The 22,278-nt window shown below is 35.9% G+C and overlaps 1 protein-coding gene across 5 annotated transcripts in view; it reads left to right on the forward strand.

The window, feature by feature from the left end:
* The window catches only part of LOC145664137 (putative FERM domain-containing protein FRMD8P1), a 180,947-nt gene that overhangs the window by 578 nt on the left and 158,091 nt on the right, over positions 1–22,278 (forward strand). For 4 of the 5 annotated variants that reach the window (XM_081730533.1, XM_081730535.1, XM_081730537.1 and 1 more), the window contains exon 2: positions 20,160–20,295. In XM_081730533.1, the coding sequence (XP_081586659.1) occupies positions 20,257–20,295 (39 nt within the window). In that variant the 5' untranslated portion in view covers positions 20,160–20,256. Of the gene's footprint in view, positions 1–20,159; positions 20,296–22,278 lie in introns of those variants that run through there. The other variant, XM_081730536.1, reaches the window with a different exon arrangement.

Raw genomic sequence — 22,278 nt, forward strand, 5'->3', positions numbered from 1 at the left:
CTTCACTCGCTAACGCTCGCTCCGCAGTACTTTGTAAATTAAATGTATAAACTTTAGTACAGAAAGGAACCCATCCAGCTACTAACCTACATGGGGGTCCAGTAATCTAGAACCTTCCCGTGCACAGCATATTGAAATGAATTTTGAGTGATATTGAAGTTGTTGTATGTATAAGTGTGCTCTTCAACTATCCTCGTTTATGCGTGTAGCTCATGTCCCTGATGCGCCTGCTCCCTACGGACGCACCCCTTCGCTACCGCTCGGGCTACCCTGCTGCGTTCCTGTTTGATTCGGTTAGGTAGCATTCGTGCTTTTCAGTTGCCACTTAGCACAAGTTAATTTGTGTTTTATGCACTGTAGATTTTATACCAGAAGTCCACACTGTATTTATACTAAGTCCTTCTGAAGTCAGTATGCAAGTAGTAATGGAGCTCCTCATTTAGTGCATTCTCTGCTAAAAGAAATATAAAACTCTTACCTAACCTGAAAATGTAAGAAATGTTAAAATTTGGCAGAACCTTCTGCTCCAGTAAAGCTGAAATGATTGTTGAAAAATTATAATTCTTTCACTGATTTGCTTCTTATTGTTCTCCAAAAGATTTACGTGGGCGACATGACATTGCGCCATTTAGCATAGATAAAATTCAAGGGGATCGCCAGAAATAATTTTTAAAGATTACAATTCCTTTACGATTTGCGCATAAATACGGTGTCCGGATGAATGGCATAAAAAGTACAATGCAAGAAACTCAATTCAACCTATGCTAGATAGGTACTAAATAGCACAAATTCTATCCAACCAATTCAGGGCAGGACGAAGCAGTTGGACCCGCACGATAGCGCCGGAGTACGTCCGAAGGTAGAAGGTACGTACAGTGGGTATACACGTGAGCAAGGGTAATGAAAAAAAAAGTAGGTTTTGGCGATGTTTCGATGTCACGTTTTCTTACTAGTAACGCTCCACTTCTAAACGTAAAATTCAGCTTCTGTACGCTATGCAGAAATACACCGCCGGTGGAAAATAGTATCTAATACAGTTATCTTTCATTTGCACTTACTTATCTTATTCATGTAAAGCACTTGTAATGATTTTACACTAGTAACCCAACATTTGTAAACTTTAAATACAGCTGTTATTATTCCCAGTCAATATTTCCCAGTGTTTTTAGGGGGGGGGGGTAAAACCCGCATAAAAAAAAATTAAACCCAAAAAGCCCACCTCAAAAATATACTTCAAAACATGAATTGAAAAAAAAAAAACCTTAATTGGATCATAATTACGGTCTTTAATCGTACTTATTAATATGTACATAGTCTCAGAATTAGCTTAAAATGTGTGTTTATCACCGGAACAGGGCACCATTGAAAAAAAAAAAAAAAAAAAAAAAAAAAAAAAAAAAAAAAAAAAAAAAAAAAAAAAACCAAGGCTTCGGAATCATACATAGCAAATTTTATTTGCACTCGATCAAATACGCTGTAACAGTGTTCAACTGTAATCTATTATATAAAAATGAAGATTAGAAATGTCTTGTTTTGTGCTCGCCTCACGGGGAAACGGTTCAACTGGTTGGAATGAATTTTCTGATGTAGTTACCACGTACCTCGAACTGGGTTTTTAATCATGTTCTACGAGGGAGCGTGGGGTCAAAATCTATGTTACGAACCTAGTATCTCACAATCTTTTCAAGTTAAGAAGATGAATCTATTTATACAAACTTCTTTAAAAATATGTAGATCCGTGTCTCAGCGCTATTCAGAATTTTCATTTTAAGTGGGGAAAGGGGAGCACTTTCTATAATTTGAAAGCGATGTTGCGTGTTGCTTCTGATCATATTACGAGGAAACGGTTAAGTAGTTTGAAATTAACTTTTGAACATACAGTAGTTAGTACTTACCCTGATCTGGGTTTTTAGCATATTATTTTGATTCAAGAGCGCAAGGGCAGGGATTTATTTGTAGCCAGGGAAGCCTGGGAATTTCCCCCCTTCTTTTTGGTTTCCATGTCTCTAGGTTTAATTCTATCTTCCCAGTCTGGGAAGATATTTTCCACCTTTTTAAGGCTATACAATCGGTTTTAAAGTACAATAATTCAACTCCATATTTTAGTAACAATTCTTTATTTTTTAGTATGTTTATTGTTGCGAGCTATTCTGGTCTTGTTTATAGAATTGTTTTCCGAAGAAAAATCTTGCAACTGATACCACTGATTATCATACTTCATCTGAGTAGCACAGTAATAATAATAATAATAATAATAATAATAATAAAAACATTTTCATTTAGTAGTGAGCAGTCACTGCAGTTGTGAATTAATAGTTTCTTTGTTGACAAGCACCTTAAAAAGAACATAAGGAAATGGATATTAGACTATATTTTAATAAAGGAAAAGCTCCTGACGATTAAAAGGCAAGTAATTCCGTTACACAAAGTAAGAAAGTAAGAAGCTTTCGTGTTAATTGTGAATGAAATTCGTGTTAAAAAGACAACTGTGATATTTAGAACTGCCTATGTTATTGCGCAAAATCGTCTGTCGTTTACCGTGCATCTTATTAAATAGTAAGAAATAAATGGAATGAACCACGAACAAGTTCTCTACTCTAATGTTACGTGTTCAAATATTATTGACTTTGTAGCTACAGAAATGAACGAAAAATGACCCAGTATCTTGAGAATTTCGATCAACCCTTCGCGCTAATGATGGACGAATCCTCCACTGTATCTCATAAATCTGTTTTCATTGTGTATATCCGTACTGTAGTTAATCAGGTGTGTAGCAATATATTTTTAGGTGAGATATAGGTAACAATAGGCAGAGAGGATTGTGATTCCATAGTTAAAATATGTGAAAGTATGAATCTTTCCAAAATGATATTACGGGAAAGACTTATAACAGTTTGTATTGATGGCGCAAATAACATGCAAGGTGAAATAATGGTGCCGTTTCTTTACTCCAGCGAGAATTAGACGCCAATTTATTCGTGTTTCACTGCATAAGTCATAAGCTGGAACTGGCTGTTCAGAACGTTGTAAATACGATTTCAGATATGGTTCATTTTCAAAGCCTTGTAGAGCGATTGCACGTTGTTTACTCAATGTCCCCGAAGAACAGGAGAGAAATCGAATTAATATCAGGAGAACTAAGTATTCGCTTCTATAATATTACTAAAGTTTTTGATGTATGGTGGTTAGGCTCTTGATACCGTTCAGTAGAAGCATTGCGAGAAGTCCTATCCTGCTGTAGTGGAACACTTTTGAGAAACTTCTACAAATTTGCAGAGAAGCTTTCAGCAGCGTGCAATATTTTCAGATCTGTACGTAAAACTCACTAAGTGGAACTTTGTTTATGAAATGTTCATGATTCGAGATGCGCTGGAACCTCTACATATTCTTAGCCTGTTTCTACAAGAAAAGTCTGCATCCATTGTACAGGTAATAAGCAAAATTGAAAAACTGTAAATGTTCTGGACGCGTTGAAAGAAAAAGGGGCATGTCCATGGAATAATTACGTCAGTTTGAAGAAACTGGTCAGTTTTGTGGAGTCTCACTAGCAAAATCTTTAGACAATTCTCTTGAGAAGTACCAGAAAATAAGATTGCAAGAGTCTAGCAGATAACATACGCTCGAAACGTTCAGTGGGGCCGAGGTTTTGCTACAATCCAATTGGCGAGAAGAATTGTCTGCAAGAAAGTTAAACGGGGACAAAGAAGTATGCAAATTTCAAAAATAAAATAAAAGAATTAAAGTTTTCTTCTGATGATTCAGCCAAAATTCTGTAGGAATTTCGAGAGCATAAGATGTAATCTAATATTGGCCAAAATCTACAAAATCTTAATATGGAAATCAGTGTTCTTCCAGTTTTTTTCTTCAGAGTGTAAGAGAGGCTTTTCCAGCATACTGATACTAGAAACCATTTATCTGTAAAAACCCTCGAATTTATTCATTTCATAAACGTTAATGGACCAGATATTACCTCGTTCAATACAGAAAAGTATGCCATCAGCTGGATAAAAAATGGACATCATGCTACTACCAACAAACCAACTGGGAGAAAAACGGTATCCGATGTAAAAGAACCTCGTATTGCTACACTACTCTAAAGTGAGGTACGGTGTGAAAGTATTGTTAATTTCTAAAGACAGTGTTAGATAGCATGGCGTTAATCATGCTTCAGCTTAACCCTGTCTTTGTTCAATTCTGGATTCATTTTAACACCAGTATGTTTCGTTGGCCAAAAGTTTACTTTTAGCAGAACATTAATAGGTGCACACATCCCTGCATCTAATTTTATTAAGTACAAGGAACAAAATGGTACGAAAACTTAATTATAATAATGATGAATGACATTTAGTAGCGTCTTTCCCCTTCTATTTAATAAAATTAGGCTCAAGTATATGTGCACCTATCACTGTTCTGCCCAAAGTAAACTCTTACCTTTTGTTGTATTTATTGTTCGGGCGGGGAATTTGGTCTTTAAGGACCAAATTAGAACAGACTAAGAATTACCTGTCATAGCAAAACCGTTTTACGTAGGAATGTGACACTTGTTATCACAAGGTGTGCAGATTGCAACGCAATTATAGGGCTTTTACACTTGTCCTCAGCAGTAGGACAAAAAGTAGTAAGGTAACTAACGCATGCAATTTAATCTACCTAACCAAATCTTATCTAACGTACATATCCGTATTTATCATAAAATTGTTTTTAAAAAAAAAGTTTTAAAAATGATGAACTTGGAGGGTCTCCTATTAAACTAGTACCATAATTTCAAAGTAGATAGGTTTAAAAATAACGTTGTCCCAACCCCACTTTATAGTTGTTCTGTTATACGGAACACAATATTGCATAAATATTCCCCCCTTCTACAAAATCCACAAATAAATCACTGCGCAAGGGGAAGGGGGTTTAAAAATCATGCATAAAAATACAGTATGTCACGAGCCCGCCAAGTTAGGAAGATGAAACCTGGTATATAAACTCCTCATTAAAAGTAAATGGGCATGTGTCCCAACGATTTCGAAAATTTTCGTTTTAAAGGGAGTGGGAATTTTTCCATAATTCATTTGTTCATATTGAAAGCAATGTTGTGTGTTGTTTGTGATCGCATCACGGAGAAACGTTTGAACAGTTTGAAATGAATTATGGAACATAAGTTATTATATATATATATATATATATATATATATATTAAGGCGGGTCAAAAAAATTAATTGATGCAAATTTAATGAAGATCGCTGCTCTTGCATGTGCTAAGCACACTTTCAGTATGATTTCTAAAAAAAATCACACTTCTACTGGTCGCAACTGGAATTTAATTCAGTAATTTTATTATTTTGTAATTTTCCAATTTCTCGCTAGATGGCACCACAAATGTCAGTGTATTTTTGTAAAACAAAAGGTTTTGCGTGTAATTGCAGAATTTCCTTACCACATATTTTAATTATAGTTTATACATGTTTTCATTTTTCTCTTGTTTTGCTTAAAATAAATGTTTGTTCGATGCAATTAACGCATTTTTATCCTAACACAGATTCCGAAAAACGGCCAGCACAAAATAGGCATCAGTATCCGAACTTAAGCCAAATGATGGAAAGAACTGGCGTTAATAACCGAGATGGTTGCAAATTAATTAATGCGTGCCTGAAAGACCTGAAACTGGATAAACAGGAAAATATACTAGAACCAACAAAGTTGCGGAGACAGCGAATTTATTGGAGAGACAAGGGAACAGAATCTCGTTCGTTTGACTTGCGCAGGTTAATTTGTGTTGGTTTTGATGAGCGCATAGATGAAACCAGACTATTTGGACCAGATGGAGGACAACTAAGAAAGAAGGAGGAGCACTACGTTATTATTGCATATCCTAGTGAGCAATACGTGGATCATATTGCTCCACAAAGTGGCAAAGCAGAAGATATTTCAAATGAAATACTCTCTGTTATGCGTGACACGGATTCGACAGCTACTTTGCGTGCTGTGGTATGTGATGGAACAAATACAAACACCGGCGAACATTCTGGAATTATACGTCGACTGGAAACAGCTTTAAATCGACCTGTACAGTGGCTCATTTGTATATTGCATCTGAATGAGCTTCCACTAAGAGAAATTTTTAAAAATATTGATGGCAAAACATCTGGTCCAAAGGGATTTTCGGGGCATATCGGAAAGATGCTAAGTTTTGATCCACGGGATGTTCCAATAGTTGATTTCCAGCCCGTCACTGGAAATGTCAAGGAATTTTGTGTGAATATCACAAAAGATTTTAGCGCTGATCAAAAGTATTTGCTGAAGGCTTGCATCGCAGTACAAAAGGGAAAGGACAACGCTGATGCTGCTGTTATAAAATTTTTACAAACTGCTTCTCCAGGCGCCCTTAATCACGCCAGGTGGTTGACGCTCGCCAATCGAACCCTTCGTTTGTTCATGAGCACAAGAAATCCATCCAAAAACCTATTGCAGCTTGTAACCTACATCGTTAGAGTGTATGCTCCAAGTTGGTTCGAGATAAAAACCCATTCTAACTGCATTGATGGATCACGTAACTTCTATTTTATTTTGGAGAAAGTTAGAAGTTTACCCGATAGTGAGATGAAGGAAGCTGCAATAAGATCTCTAAAGTTAAATTGTTATTTTGCCCACAGTGAAAATATTCTTCTTGCAGCTGTTGCAGATCCAGACATTGAAGTAAGAAAAGATGCAGTAAACAAGATTGTTGTTGCAAGAACGACCAATCAAACTGGAGTGAGAAAATTTTGTAAATCAAATATTATGATTCATCTCGAAGCAGAAAACTACTACAAGATGATTGATTGGGATGCTTTCGTCACAACGCCACCTCCACTTGTAAACTCAATGTCAGATGAAGAATCGCTGGCAAAGATTGAAATAGGACCACTGGAATTTACAGGAATTCAATGTCATTCACAAGCAGTTGAACGAGTCGTAAAAGAAGTTTCCAGGGTTTCCACAAAAGTTTTTGGTCATAAAGCCAGACATGGAATGATTGCTTCATCCGAGGAATCAAGAAGGAAATTTGGATACTAAGCATGCGTTTCTGAAAGCAGATAATTAAGTAATACTTCTTTAAAAAAAATTAATGCATGTTTTAGAACAATAAACCTACTGAACAGAAAAAAAACTACTTTTTATCATATGCCAATAATAGCTTCATTGTTAACTCAAAGTTGGGACCCTTAAATCAAAAGATAAAAATCTGAAATGTTACATACGAAATTATCTTTACCTGTATCAACTTTTAGAACTAGAGACAAAAGCTTCTGTTATATATATATATATATATATATATATATATATATATATATATATATGTATATATATTGTTATTTTGCGTAAAAGGTGTATATTAATGAAAGTGGAAAGGGTTCTAAATTTCAACCAAAATTACAGTATCTCAAGAGTAGTCATGTTAGAAAATGAAATTCGATATATAAACACGTCATTAAAAATAAAGGGGCATGTCACTTCCTGTTTCTGAAGGAAAGAAAGAGAGCATTTTCTATAATTTCTTTCTTCAGATTTAAAATGACGATGCCTGTTTGTGATTGCTTCACTGGAAAATGGTTAAACAGTTTGAAATGAGTTTTTCAATATAGTTAAGTACCTACCGGTACCTCAAGCTGGGATTTTATCGTGTAACTTTCTTTAAAGAGCGTATTCTAAGGGAGAAAGGGGTTTAAAATTCATGCCAAAAAGAGTCTTACGGAGTTTTTATTGCAATACTTTAATTTATATGCGTATCGTAAGGGAGAGAGGGAGATCGAATATTTTCCGTAAACCTAATTCTCCGCGTGCTAAAAATGGTCATTTCAGCTGGTATCGAATAAAAAGTAAATGTGATTGCATTTTCTTTGTTTTTGTAGTACATACTTGTGTATTAATATAAACAGATAATAAAATGACTTTCTCCATGTCAGTTAATTACAAATTGTGAACGTTTCAGTTGAAAAAGGAAATTACTATCTTCTCAGCACTAACGGCAATCAGATCGTGAAACTCCCTAATTCTTCTTGCTTATCTGTAGAGCATGTGAAGTACAATGCAATTTATAGTGTGGCACAAAAGCCCCTCAATCGTAAAATCTATTGTAAGAAAGCAAATTGGCAACTGAAAATTAGGAAAAAAAATCCATTCTCAACATTTCAGTTCTTAAAAAATATATATTTTTTTATTTGTTTTAGAAAAACAACATCCATTCAATAGAGCCATTTGTATCTCTGGCTCCTGAACTTCAGGTACTATCTCAGTATTTGCCTGGCGTGCTTTGAGGGAAACTAAATAATCATTAGTCAGGACGGCTGGCTTAAGGATTTGAATCGTGAATGTAAGAGGGGATTTTATTCCTATTTTGTATTACATAAAATTATCCACCACTTTGTTAGTCTAGAAAATCGTGCACTTCTTTCTTTCTTTCTAGAAATCGAAATATAAGTGAGTTAGGTTAGGAATTAGATTTCTGCGCTTTTGGCATCTATGGCCATGTTAACCCGTCACGTATGAGGATGACGTCCCTAGCTGATCACACTACCTGAGGAAAGGGTGGGAACAAAGGATTGGGGTTGACCTGGGACGTGTATGTTAGGTATCATCCCGGCATTTGCCTGGTATGAATGAGGAAACCCCAGGAAAATCTGACCCAGGATGGCTGGTCTGAAAAAGCTTTTACACTTTCGAACGAGTGTCCCCGCCGGGAAATATAAGCGAGTGTCACTGGTGCACTTTGTGTCCCACGAAACACAGATGGGCTTCACGGATTTCGCGACTTTTTTCTTTCTTTGTTATTTTTAAGTTTAGTTCAATTTCTTATGATTATGCACCGGGACTAAGAAGACTATGATGATGAGATGAATGATAATGGTGACATAATGAAAGTGGGAGGAAATGGGAGATTCCCGAGAAAATACATGCACATGATATTTGTCCACTACAAAGCGCACTTGGTAAAAGCGCTGAATCGCTGGGGCTCCACGAGGAATTTCAAAGTTCCGTTTGTACAATAGAACATGAATGCTCATATGGTATTTTAAGTAGGAATATGGCTTTAAATGTATGTGCAAAATTTAATAAGACCCACTGGGCTGAGCTTTTTTTTTTTTTAAAAAAAAACGGGTTTTTCACAACCCTGTTGTATGTTGTATTTATAAGTATCTTAAAGTGGGTATCACAGTGATACACGATTCTTATAACCCACTCTTTAGCGCACTATGGTTGAACAGTAGTAATACTACAGTTGTAAACATAAAATACAGCTGTTGTACACTATGCTAAAATACTCGACCGACGGAAAATAATATCTAGCACAATCATATTCCATATGCACTCAGTTATTGTAAGCGTCTTATAGCACTTATACAGGTTTCAAACCACTAATAGGGTTTTAGTTAATTTGTAAAAATTTTCACATCACCATATTTTGGCAGCATCATTCTGCACTCAACAAGCACCTGTAATTGACAAGTAAAAGACAGACAGATAAACATTTTCACACAAGTACATTTTTTTTATGTAAGTGAACAGACTGCAATAGACCATTCTAAAGGAACAGTGGTCAGAAATGAAAATGACCGAGAAGACTGTCGTTAGTACAGGAATAAGAACTTCATATCTCAGTAATTTCTTTCAGTTTACGGTAGGAGTGTTTGCGATCATGGCTCCATTGCGGGCTGAAACATCGAATATTAAATTTTAATAGGGGTGCTAAAGTACCATATGCAAGATAAATTTCTTTTTTAATATTCAACTAGGTAGGAAAGTAGTTTTCGGGACGAAATAGTAACATATTTTTAAAGAATCTCTTGTGATTTTAAAATCCCACTTCCAACTATACTTAAAGCTAATTATTTGCATTTGAAGCGAATAGTTGTCAGTAATATTGTAATTTGGTAACAGTTTGCAGCTAATTAATCCAATATTTGATTCTGTGGCACATTATGTCTCAACAAATTAATATGGAGTAAAATAAGATTACCAGGAAGTTTATCCTTTCGTGAAAATATCTTTCCCGATAAGCAAACTATTCAGAATTAACTATGCTACTTTTTGGTTAGGCCTATTTAAAAAACTTTCTAGAAAGTTTCTGTCTTGAAAATAAATATCATATTAAGTCATAATTCGTCCTACTGTTAGTACAGATTAGCTGACTAATAACTAGATGCGTGTCTGTTAGATAGCTTCTAAACATTTTTTGTGGATTAATGAGGTGTTTTGATTGCAGTTAATGAAAGAGAAAATATCAAATAAAGTAATAAATAAACGCATAATTGTAGTTATGATAATAATAAACCTGGTGCATAGCTACAGGCTACACCGTCAAAAAATATTGGAACTTTCTTGGGCAGCAACACGTGTCAAATTTGTGTCGCTCTACGCTTCGGTTTACACATCTGTCACAGTTTCAAATGTACATGTCAGGAACAGGTTGATGAAAAAGGCTTACATGCATTAGTTGTTCTAGGGGTGGAGGTCGATTTTCTCGTCATGGAGAGCTAAATAATATAATAAGACGAGCCCTTGCCAGCATTAATGTCCCAAATATTTTAGAACCATCTGGATTGTCCAGAGATGATGGGAAACGACCAGATGAAGTGACATTAATCCCTTGGAAAATGGGGCAACGACTGGTATGGGACGTCACCTGTGTAAATACATTTGCACCTTCCAATTTAGCTTCATCATGTAAAGAGGCAGGAAATGCTGCTGAGACAGCCTGTAAGCGGATAAAAGATTTAAAAAAAAACATTACATGTTAGATTCAAATCTGATTTTGAGTTATTACTCAAATAAATAAAAATTAAAAACAAACTTGTGTAGAACAAGTTAACTTCATAACTTAGCATAGCGAGTAAGTCCATCTTCCACATCTTTGGAAGTAGATGAGAAATATCACGGAGTTGACAAAACTTAGCTTATAAACTTTTCAATCCAAAGTGTTTATAAATTTCTGTTCATTTCAAATAAAAAAATAAAAATATCTTCCATTTTTGAAAAAGGGAAGGAACTTAAAACGCTGACCGCATTACCTTGCAGTATTGCTAAACTAATGCGCCGAAATAAAAATTATGCACTTCTCGGATCTACCGTCTTCACATTTAATTTCGGCCCGATTTTCTTTAGGAAATCCCTAGCTTCCTGGCTATAAAATCCCATAGGTTTCAGTAGCAAAGGCGATGAACATATGACCTTTTAATTTGGAATATTTCGTGTGTTTCCGCTTACAGGCTGTCTCAGCAGCATTTCCTGCCACTTTACATGGTGAAGCTAAATGGGAAGGTGCAAATGTGTCTACACATGTGACGTCTCATACCAGTCGTTGTCCCATTTTCCAAGGGGTTAATGTCCATCTGGTCGTTTCCCATCATCTCTGGACACTCCAGATGGTTCTAAAATACCTGGGACATCAATGCTAGCGAGAACTCGTCTTATTATATTATCTAGCTCTCCATGACGAGAAAATCGACCTCCACTCCAAGAATTAATGCATGTAAGCCTTTTTCATCAACCTGTTCCTGACATGTACATTTGAAACTGTGACAGATGTGTAAACCGAAGCGCAGAGCGACACAAATTTGACACGTGTTGTTGTCCAAGAAAGTTCCAATATTTTTTGACGGTGTAGCCTGTAGCAATGTACCAGGTTTATTATTATCATAACTACAATTATGCGTTTATTTATTACTTTATTTGATATTTTTTCTTTCTGTAACTACAATCAAAACGCCTCGTTAATCTACAAAAAATGTTCAGCAGCTATCTAACAGACACGCATCTAGTTATTAGTCAGCTAATCTGTACTAACAGTAGGACGAATTATAACTTAATACGATATTCTCAATTTATATAGATGGTTTATCAGTTATTACATTTTACAGCCTAATATATTTAAAGACTGAGCTTCAACATCAACGGCATCGTTCACTGTCCGACCTACTGCTATTATATTAATCTGTATTTACGCATAGTAATTGTATGAAGAATGAGATGCAGTGGAACTAATGTGAATACAGGTAGATTTAGTGGAGTAATGAAATATGTGGAGAAAGGGTTAGGAAAGGATTTGTAGAGGATTGTATGTCTACCTCATATGAACGAACTTCCTCTCCACCACCTTGTTAAGTGTCTCGATGATACATCTACCGGCCCAAAGACACTGTGTGGTCCGATTGGAAAAAGATAGACTGTCTGAGAATAACTTCTAATTTCTTCGCAACCGATTGAAATCCTATGGGTCGAAACAATGACTGATTTCAACGATTGAGGATACCAATGAACAGTACTTACTAGACACTTTCGAACTGTCTGTAGTGGCATATGTTCGCCATATCAAACCAAACCCCAGGACTAATTGTACAATCTCGTTGATAATACCTTCGTCAAGGTAACTGTTTCTTTACCCTTGAACTTAAAAAAGCGTAACGTTCGCTGGTTCAGTACGTGGTTCGAGTCTACGCCCCTGTGCGCTTCGAAATTAAGTTATACCCATCTGGGACGGATCCTGACTATGGAAAATATTTGAATGAGCCCGATTTCTTGCGTAAGACACGAAACAAGTTTTTAACTCATCGATACGTGGATATTTCTCTAATCTTGAAAGCTCCTTTTTTCCATGATAGCCAACAAAAGCAGAACGTTAGAATATTGGGATAAAGACGTATTAAGAAATGCCAACAACAGAAAAAATACGGGAGTTCACCGTCTCCGAAATCAACTTTACATAAGTCGATTCCTACGAAATGATCAATTTTTTTTTTCCATCCAGATAACAGAACCACCAGTAAGTCGATAACGGTCCAACCTGAGGAAAACATCAAGATCGCAGTTAAGACCGATTATAATATTATGTCAATTCCGCACCGTACTGAAGTCACTGAGAGGATCGTACGTGTAGTTACGCAGCCTTCGAAAGCAGTTTGTGGACCCGAGGGAAGAGACGATCACATACGGGCAAAACTAGCCTCTCATTAGCATATGTCAGTATTTGAAACGAAACATCATTATGTTATGTGAAGACAAGCTTGCTAACAGAAGAATGAGGAACAACAGGTTAAGGTAAATGGGAAGAACTCGAGCTCCAGCCACCTTCTCGTCGTGAGTTTCGGATTTACCCGAGTATTGCAGGGTATATCTAAGATCAGGTAAAAGTTGCAAGAACGATTCAAATAAGAACTGTTTTTGTTTTATGAATTTAGAGACTATAGAAAAATGACATACCATTAATAAAAACTAACGCTTAAAACAACGTACAAAAAAAAAAAAAAAAAAAAAAATGCTTTGAGTCTTCGTCGCTTTGCGACGTATAAGAAAAGATACAATTTTCACATCAAAAAAAAGTCGAATTTACAAGACCCACCTTAAAAAGCAGTTTCCTCGGTATTTATATAAATTACAAGCATGAGAAAAATGAAAAAAATGCGGCCCGTGACATGCTTGTTGCAACAAAATATGTTAAATTTTTGCTTAACTTTTCTGCAACTTGCTCAAACTCGCTCAAAGCGTTCCATCCCGGCAAATGATTCCCAATGCTCACAAATGCCAGAAAATTAAATAGTGTTCACACCTGAACATAGTTGTAGCCGTATTGAATATCTAGGAAATGGTTAAAATTATTACTTACTGTTTTTATATGAAGTCTCATGTACAGCTGACCTACATTAAATAAACAGCATAATAAGATCGTATAGCCTAGTTGTACGAAACTTATTATTACGAATTGTAAAGTGGAATGTAAGCAATATTATTAGATCAAATCAATTGGGATTTGACGGAAATACGGAGGCTGTTAGTATTATTCTTTAACTGAGTTAAGCGTTGAGAGACAAATAAAGAAGTGGTAATTATATGCAATATATTTTGATAGATATATGCGACGATGCTTAATGAAAAAGTGATAAAATGTTGTCTACGATATTTGTTTAAAATAGAAAATGGATGTGAAGCTACGTGTAATTAAATGAAATGGATGATTATATGTGCACGCGAAAAAGTAATTGAGTAAAGTAATAATTCATTATTATTTCCCAGTTTCCTACCATAAAAATATCCAACTTACACATCTTACATTGTACGGCATGTTGTTTGTATTTTACCTGCAGTTCGTTTAAGTTTTCATACAATTTTATAAGTTTTATGTAGATACTCGTGTTCTATTTGAAATCAACAACCTTGAGCAAAAACCTGAAGGCAATTAGAAAAATAGTCAAGAATCTTATTCTTTTTTCTTTAATTAAATAAGGTAGATAGTGTAAGCTTTCTCTATCTATGGTTACTGTATTTTGCTCTGGCTTGGAAAGATCTGTAGCAGTCTATAAAAGCCTTATCAAACTGAAAATTTTATTATGTGGCGACCTGGATTATATTACAATTATTTTAATTAAGTCTCTGGAAGGTTAATTATCACGTAACAAAGCCACACGGGAGCGTGATGTCACAATATATATATATACGAGGACCATCCGGAAAGTGTTACCCGTTTGTGCAATAAAGACACAGTAGTACATATTAACAAATATACACATTTTTATTGGAAAGAACATACTTTACACTACTTCTCCACATAATCACCAAGCAAATTGAGGCATTTGTCATACCGTGTGACGAGTTTTTGTATTCCAGCGTCATAGTCCTCCGCCGCCAGCGTATTGAGATACGTAGTCACGCCTCGTTTAAGTTCTTCATCGCTGTCAAATCTTTTTCCCGCCAGAAAGTCTTTAAGCTTCGTAAAGAGATGAAAATCCGAAGGGGCCAAGTCCGGGCTATACGGTGGATGGTCGAAGGTTTCCCATTTGAATTGCTGCAGAAGTTGTTGTGTTTTCACAGCTGCATGGGGCCTGGCATTGTCATGAAGGAGAATGACGCCTGTAGACAACAGACCTCGCCGTCGATTTTGTATTGCCCGCCGTAATTTCTTTAATGTTTCACAATACGCATTAGCATTAATTGTGTCTCCACGGGCCATAAAATCAATCAGCAGTACACCTCGTCGATCCCAGAATATGGTTGCCATGAGTTTCCTGGTGGACGGAACTGTCTTGAATTTTTTTTGGTTTGGTTGGTGAATGAGCGTGATGCCACTCCATGGACTGTCGTTTACTCTCAGGTGATGCATAACAAACCCATGTTTCGTCCCCTGTAATGATGCGATTTAAGAAAGAGTCTCCTTCATCGGAATAACGTTCCAGAAAGGTCAGTGCTGCAGCCATACGCTTGGTTTTGTGCTGATCTGTGAGCATGCGAGGGACCCACCTTGCACAGATTTTTGAATAATGCAGATGCTCTTTGACAATTTCATGAACAATTGTTCGAGACACATTAGGAAAATGTTCACAGAGTTCATCAATTGTGACGCGCCGATCGTTCCTCACGCATTCGTCTACTGACCTCAGCAGTTCGTATGTAATGACAAATGGTCTCCCAGAACGCTCGTCGTCGTATGTACTTCCCCTTCCCAGGTTGAAGTTGCGACACCAGTGCCGAACAGACGACTCGTCCATCACAGTCTCCATACACCTCCTTTAATTGGCGATGAATTTCACAATCGAACATTTCGTGCATTAAGAAATTTAATCACGGCCCTCACTTCACAACTGGCGGGGTTCTCAATTCGTTTAATCATTATAAACTAGCACAGGCACTGCTAGCGTCACGCAACCTCGCACAGAGCAGGCAGACAAGCCACTGACGCGGTCTGACCTTGCCCAGCGGCTCCCCGAGTCATCAGCGCTTCATGCGGCGCAAACGGGTACCAGTTTCCAGATGGCCCTCGTATGTATATATATACGTGACAGCAAAAAGAGAACATATGTACAATGGTCTTTCGCAGTCAAAATATAGTTCCGGAGGTAAGATATCCTCCCATTTGGATTTCTGGGAGGGGAATGTTTTGGGAAGGACTATTGGACGAGAAATTAAAAATGTGGAGTTGATAGATAAAGAAAAGTAGGCAAGAGCAAAAGGTTGGGATAGAGACATAGAACGTAAGTACCATATTACAGAGAGGGAAATTAGAAATCTTAAAGAAGACATGAAAATAATCCAGATTTGGTAGGAGTTTATGAAGTTAGTTGGGAAGGTAATGGCGTGTTGAACAGCGAAGGATATAGAATGTTTTACTTAGGTAGTGAAAAAGATGGTCATAATGGTATAGAAATAATTCTAGGTAAGCGCTTATAAGAAAAGGTAGTGAAAGTAGAATTTGTTAGTGATAGAGTTTAGATGTTAAGACTTAAAGGAAAAACGAACGATCTAGTGGTGATACAAACATACCCACCGACGACTTTGCATACAACTGAAGAAGTAGATAAAAGTTGTGAAAAAATAGAAGAAATTATAGGTAGGGAGAAGATGATGCATGCGTAATTTTAATGGGAGACTTCAATGCAGTTGTGGGAGAAAAGCAGGAAGGTAGTGTTGTAAGGAAATATGGTGTAGGCGAAAGAAACGAAAGGGAAGAAGGACTGGTCAATTTCTATACACAGAATTCAATAGTAATTGGGAACACTTGATTCAATCAGCACAAAAAAAGAGAATATACCTGGAAATACCCAATAAAGGGCCGAAGATATCAGACAGACTGTGTTATGATTTAGGATAGGTATCGAATCAGCTTGAAGAACGCGAAGACCCTCCACAGGGTCGACATTTTCACTGATCATAACATTGTGCTGGCCGAAATGGATATTCAGCTGAAAATTGTAGGCAAAAGTAGGGAACAAGTTACTGAATATTGAAACGTTGAGAAACGACGAAGTAAGAAAACTTTTTGTTAAAAAATTCGAAGGAAAATACTCAAACGAGGAAAGGATAGGTGCAAGTAGTAATAGAGGTTGAGAACTTTGCATACAGTAGACTGCAGAAGAAGTAGTAGGTTACCACGAACTAAAACGGCTAAGAAACCTTGGGTTACATAATAGATGTTGCGGAAAATGAGGGAAAGGAAGACGTGACCACAGGTTGATACAGAAGGGGGCTGAAGGATGTACAGAAAGTCAAACAATGAGTTACGAAGAAACAGACATAGCAAGGTAAGAGTTTTACAAAAGAAAATGCGAGGACATAAAAGAATTAGAAAGAGTTGGGAAATATGAAGGCAGGGAATACAAGGAGTGGAAATCTATGGAACTTGGGAAGGAACAAGCGGTTATCACGATTACAGTAGAAAATAAGAATGGGAAGGTAGTCAGCGAGAGAAATGAAACCTTCGAAAGATGGAAAGAATATGTTGAGGACTCATATGAGAGTAGGGATAGACCGTGAGACCAAGATGTTGAAGTAGAAAAGGAAGTGTGCAAGGATGATAAAAGGTTAGTATTCTTAGAGATGAGTTTGAAAGAGCTATATCCAAGATTAGGAATGGAAAGGCAACCGAAATATCAATCGAATTCATTAAGGATATGGAAGACAAGGGCAATAAAGAATTGTTCTGACTCTGCAATGAAATATATGAAACAGGAGAGTAGTCAAAAGACTTCCTGAAGACAATCATAATACCAATGGCTAAGAAATCGTCCCAAAGACAGAAGTGAGGATTATAAAACTATTAGTCTCATGTCACAGCAGCAAAAATTTTGCTTCGAATAGTTAAACAGAAGGTTGTGTGGAAGAACAAATGAAAAAGTTGAAGAGGAACAGTTCGGGTTCAGGAGAGGTAAGGGCACAATAGATGCAATTGGATTATTAAGGGTGATCGGTGAAAGGTTTATAGAAAAGGAAAAGAGTTGTGTTGTATTTATTGATCTAGAAAAGGCTTTTGATCGCGTTAATTGCGAATTGTTGTTGGGAGTTCTAAAGAAAATTTGGTTAGAATGGAGAGATTGAAGACTCATAAGAAACTTATATATGAATCAACAAGTAAATGTTAGAATAGAGAAGGAAATGACAGAAAAAAGTGCAGTTGGAAGGGTGTTAGACAGGAATGCTGTCTCTCACCAACATTATTTAATATTTATCTAGAAGAGGCAGTGAAAAAGAGCCTATATAATCAAGACGGTATTTCGGTAGGAGGTAGAATGATGAAATGTATACGGTTTACAGATGATATGGCACTTGTGACGGAATTTGAAAAGAAAATTAATAAGATGATAGAAAACGTGAGAAAGGGCTGTGAAGAATATGGAATGAAAATAAATGTCAGAAAAACAAAAGACATGATGATTGAAACGAAGCGGTCGGTGTCAAATATAGAAATAAGAGGAGAGAAAATAGAAGAGGTGACTAGTTTTCGATACCTGGGTAATATTATTAGTGATGGTATGTAATGCAAACGTGAAATAAAAGCAAGGATAGGAATGGTAATAAGAAAACTTTAGGAGAAAGAAAAGTCTGTTGTATGGGACCTTGAATAAAGAGTTGAGAAAAAGACTCATAAAAATGCTTCGTGTGGAGTATTGTATTGTATGGAGCAGAAATATGGACATTACGCAATAATGATGAAAAACGATTGGAAGCTTTCAAAATGTGGGTGTGGAGAAGGATGGAGAGATGTAGTTGGGTCGAGTGGAAAACGACTAAGGTGATAGAAATGGTGGGGGAAAAAAGAATAATTTTTAGATATTATTAAGAAGAGGAAGAGAAACTGATTGGGACATTCGCTAAGAAGGAACTGTATCATGAGGGACGTGCTAGAGGGTATGGTGGCAGGAAAGAGAGGGAAAGGGCGAAGGAGGTCACAATTAATGGACGATATAAAAACAAAGATCGTACGTGAAGACGAAGAGGTTAGCGGAAGACTGTGGAGCATGGAAACTTCTCAGCTGCGGCAAATGACCTGCCAATAAAGGCAGAATATCTATGATGATGATAATGATGATTAAATAAGATTTACATTTAACACAAGCAACTATCTAATTAGATAATATGTGATAAAGCAATGATATATTAGTAAAATTACACTAATCTTTTATATATATATATATATATATATATATATATATATATTTCTAAGGACATAACATCCAATATTTCAGGAATCTTATCGAATTTCCATTTTCAAAAACTATAGAAGCTTAAGCGTATTCAGCAAAAAGTTCTCCACATGTTTAAAGCTTTGACTTCGTCTTCAATTTATTAAAAATAATAAATAAAAATATGATATTTTAAATTTAGTAACGTCTTAAGCTAGCTCACTGTATTTTTCGGAGGCTACCTTATGTATACATTCCCCCTGTTTTGAATGATACTTAGTGTAAGTGCACTTTTACATTAAAAGATTACTTTTTACAATTTATTCTTCTATAGGTAAATGGAAGTATTTTTTCGAATTTTTTCACATATTCTTCGTTATCCTGCAATAAAAATAAATTGTAATTGGTATGTTCTTTCAGTGTAAAGTACATTTATATTAAGTTCAAGTCAAGAAAGAGAAAAATGAATACACAAGGTATCAAATGCAGTGAGCTATCTTAAGATGTTGTTAGGTTTTAAAAACATCATATTACTATTACTATTATTAGGTATTATTACTATTACTATTATTATTTGTAAATAAACTGAAAATATCCATTGAAGTCGATGCTTAAGCATATGAAGATTTTTTTTTTTAATGAATAGTTTTAAGCCTCTACTGTCCTTACAAATAAAAACTTGATAAAGCTTTCGAAATATTGGATGGTATTTTCTTAGAGATACAAAAAGATTAGTTCTAATTTTATTCGCAATATGTATTTCATTCGCACTATTTGGTCATTCCAGTGGTATATTGCGGAACCTGTAACACAAATTAGTACCCGGTAATAATAAGTGTTTGCTTTAGTCATATATATATATATATATATATATATATATATATATATATATATATATATATATATATATATATATATATATATATATATATATATATATATATATATATATATATTAATTTAAAATATACGTAGTTCGAAAAGTAGCATTATTGACAGTATTCAGGTGTTGGAATTAGTGAAGTGATACTGAAGATTACTTCTGAATTATTTTCACTAAAATCGCATAAATTTAAAATAAACATAAAGTATATATATATATATATATATATATATTTGATTGCTTTGCTTGTTAGTATTTATTTATGCTTTAATGAACCGTTATGGCTGTGTGTATGTGTGTGAGTGTTGTTATATGTGCTGATGTGTATTGTCCATTGTCATATCCTGGTTTCCGACTCCACCCAGGAAACGGGCAGCAGACTGTGAAATACAATGTGATCGTGGATGCAATATTGGAGACAGGCTCTGTGCATGAGGATTCTTCAGCTGACACCTGACTGCGATGACCGATAGCACAGAACAACGAGAAGACAATGAACACGTAAGTTACTTTGAAGGCAGGGAGTCTTTCTTTCAGATACAATGCTCTTACTTTATTGTTTAGCTGCTGCTGTTTCTACTATTTTTCCTACCATTTGCAAGTAATATTTCTGATTCTACATATATATACGAGGTGCCTCATAGCTATTAGGAGGTAATTAATGGCGATATTTTACGGGCAATACAAAAGAATTTTTATACTACCATCACCTCCTTTCGCAATGTTCATTCATAATGTGCGAAGTGGAGCTAAATATATGTACACTGTTGTACAATATTGTAAATAGTAGAGCGCTTTCCTCTGGTGCATGATGTCCCTGGTTCGATTCCAGTCCCCACCAAGTGAGCTTTATGGTAGACAAACACCGTTTGCGTGGATTTCCTTGGGGTTCTCCCGTTTTCTCTCACTTCCTTCATTCCACCATTATCGCCACTTCTCTTAGCCTCGGAGCATAATTGTGAGACGTTAAACAGACAAACAACAATAATAATTTATGGACAATATTACATTCTTGAACCAAAAGCTAATAAAGTACTATGTGAACGTCCGCCTAGGTATTGTTTGTTTTACCGTTATAGGACTCTGAAGGAACAAACGATAACACCAGAAGTAGTGTTAAGATATCCAGATTCTGGATATCCTGAACTGAACTTTTGTGTAGTGGTGTACTGTTAATGCTCAGAAACACAGAATATATTGTTCTTATTATTTATGGTTTTTCTTTCACTTTGTTCAAAGCCATAGGAGAGTACTGTAGTTTAGTGGCAGAACGATTACTATTGGTGCAAAGGATGCCTGATTTTTATCTCAGCTGATGTGAGGACGTGGATGTAATCTTTTTTTGGGAGGGGACTTTCCTTTTTCCTTCTCATTTTTCCCACCAATTCTTTCATATGCATTCTCTTACATTTATTACCTCCCCCTTCCTCAAATAGTTCCCTCCGATTTTGAACTACAAGACCCTATGAACAGCAGTGACTTGTCTCCAACACTTGGGGAGATTATGGATCTCAGGGTAGTAGAACTTACGGGACGTGAATCAAAGAAGTTCTCCAGGGCATTGATCACCTGAAGAATTGTGAAACGTCACCCTTGCACTTGGTTGTCTAAGGAATGAGACAAATGTTAATCCTACAGAGCCATAAATAAATAATAGTTAGTAGACCTATCTCTGTATCCCGTGACGATTTCGCTTTTATTCGTTAATAATAGCGATCAGCTTTTACCTTCCCCGGCACTAATTCTAGTCGTAGTACCTGATTTTTTAAATAATCATTGTCGTAAGTGTTACCATAGAAAATTAAGAGCACACAGGATCGTCTGAAGCAATTATTGGTGTATTACTGTGTTCTTATAATTATCCAAGGGTGATACTTTCAACAATGATTATTTTTAAAAAAAATCAAGTACTACAACCAGAAGTAGTGCTGAGAAAGGTCACAGACCTGACCGATATTATTGACGAATAGAAGGAAATTCGTCATAGGATAAAGAAGTAAAGGTATTATTTATTAATGTGATATGGCAAACTCAGAATGCAAATCCGAAAAAAAAAAGTGTAATATATTAGCGTTTCTCAGTCAAGTCGAATAAGGTTGACAGGTTACTTTAACAACACATGTAGATTCGCATTGTTTTCAAGCAAAATAACACATTTGCGATTGACAAGCACTGACTCCACAATTTTCGATTTTTTTAAGATACACTTTCCAATTGTTGGGATTACACATGTGGCATAGTTTTCGTGAGCATGATATTCCGAGAAGTCTATAAGACAAAAAACATAACCTTCTGTTGATACAGTGGTAGTTTCGTTCGCTTCAGAGTGGGTTCATGTATTGCCGATCAATGACGAAATGACATGGAGTATTTTCTCAACTGCACGTGGCATCCATTGATCCACTTTATATCGTTTATCAAGCTGGTGGAGGTATAGGCGAATAGTTACTGAGCTGCAACAGAATGCTTCTCCCATTACCTCAC

The sequence above is a fragment of the Thermobia domestica genome, chromosome 11 (assembly GCF_964235325.1).
Source record: "Thermobia domestica chromosome 11, izTheDome1.hap1.1, whole genome shotgun sequence".
Lineage (NCBI taxonomy): Eukaryota > Metazoa > Arthropoda > Insecta > Zygentoma > Lepismatidae > Thermobia > Thermobia domestica.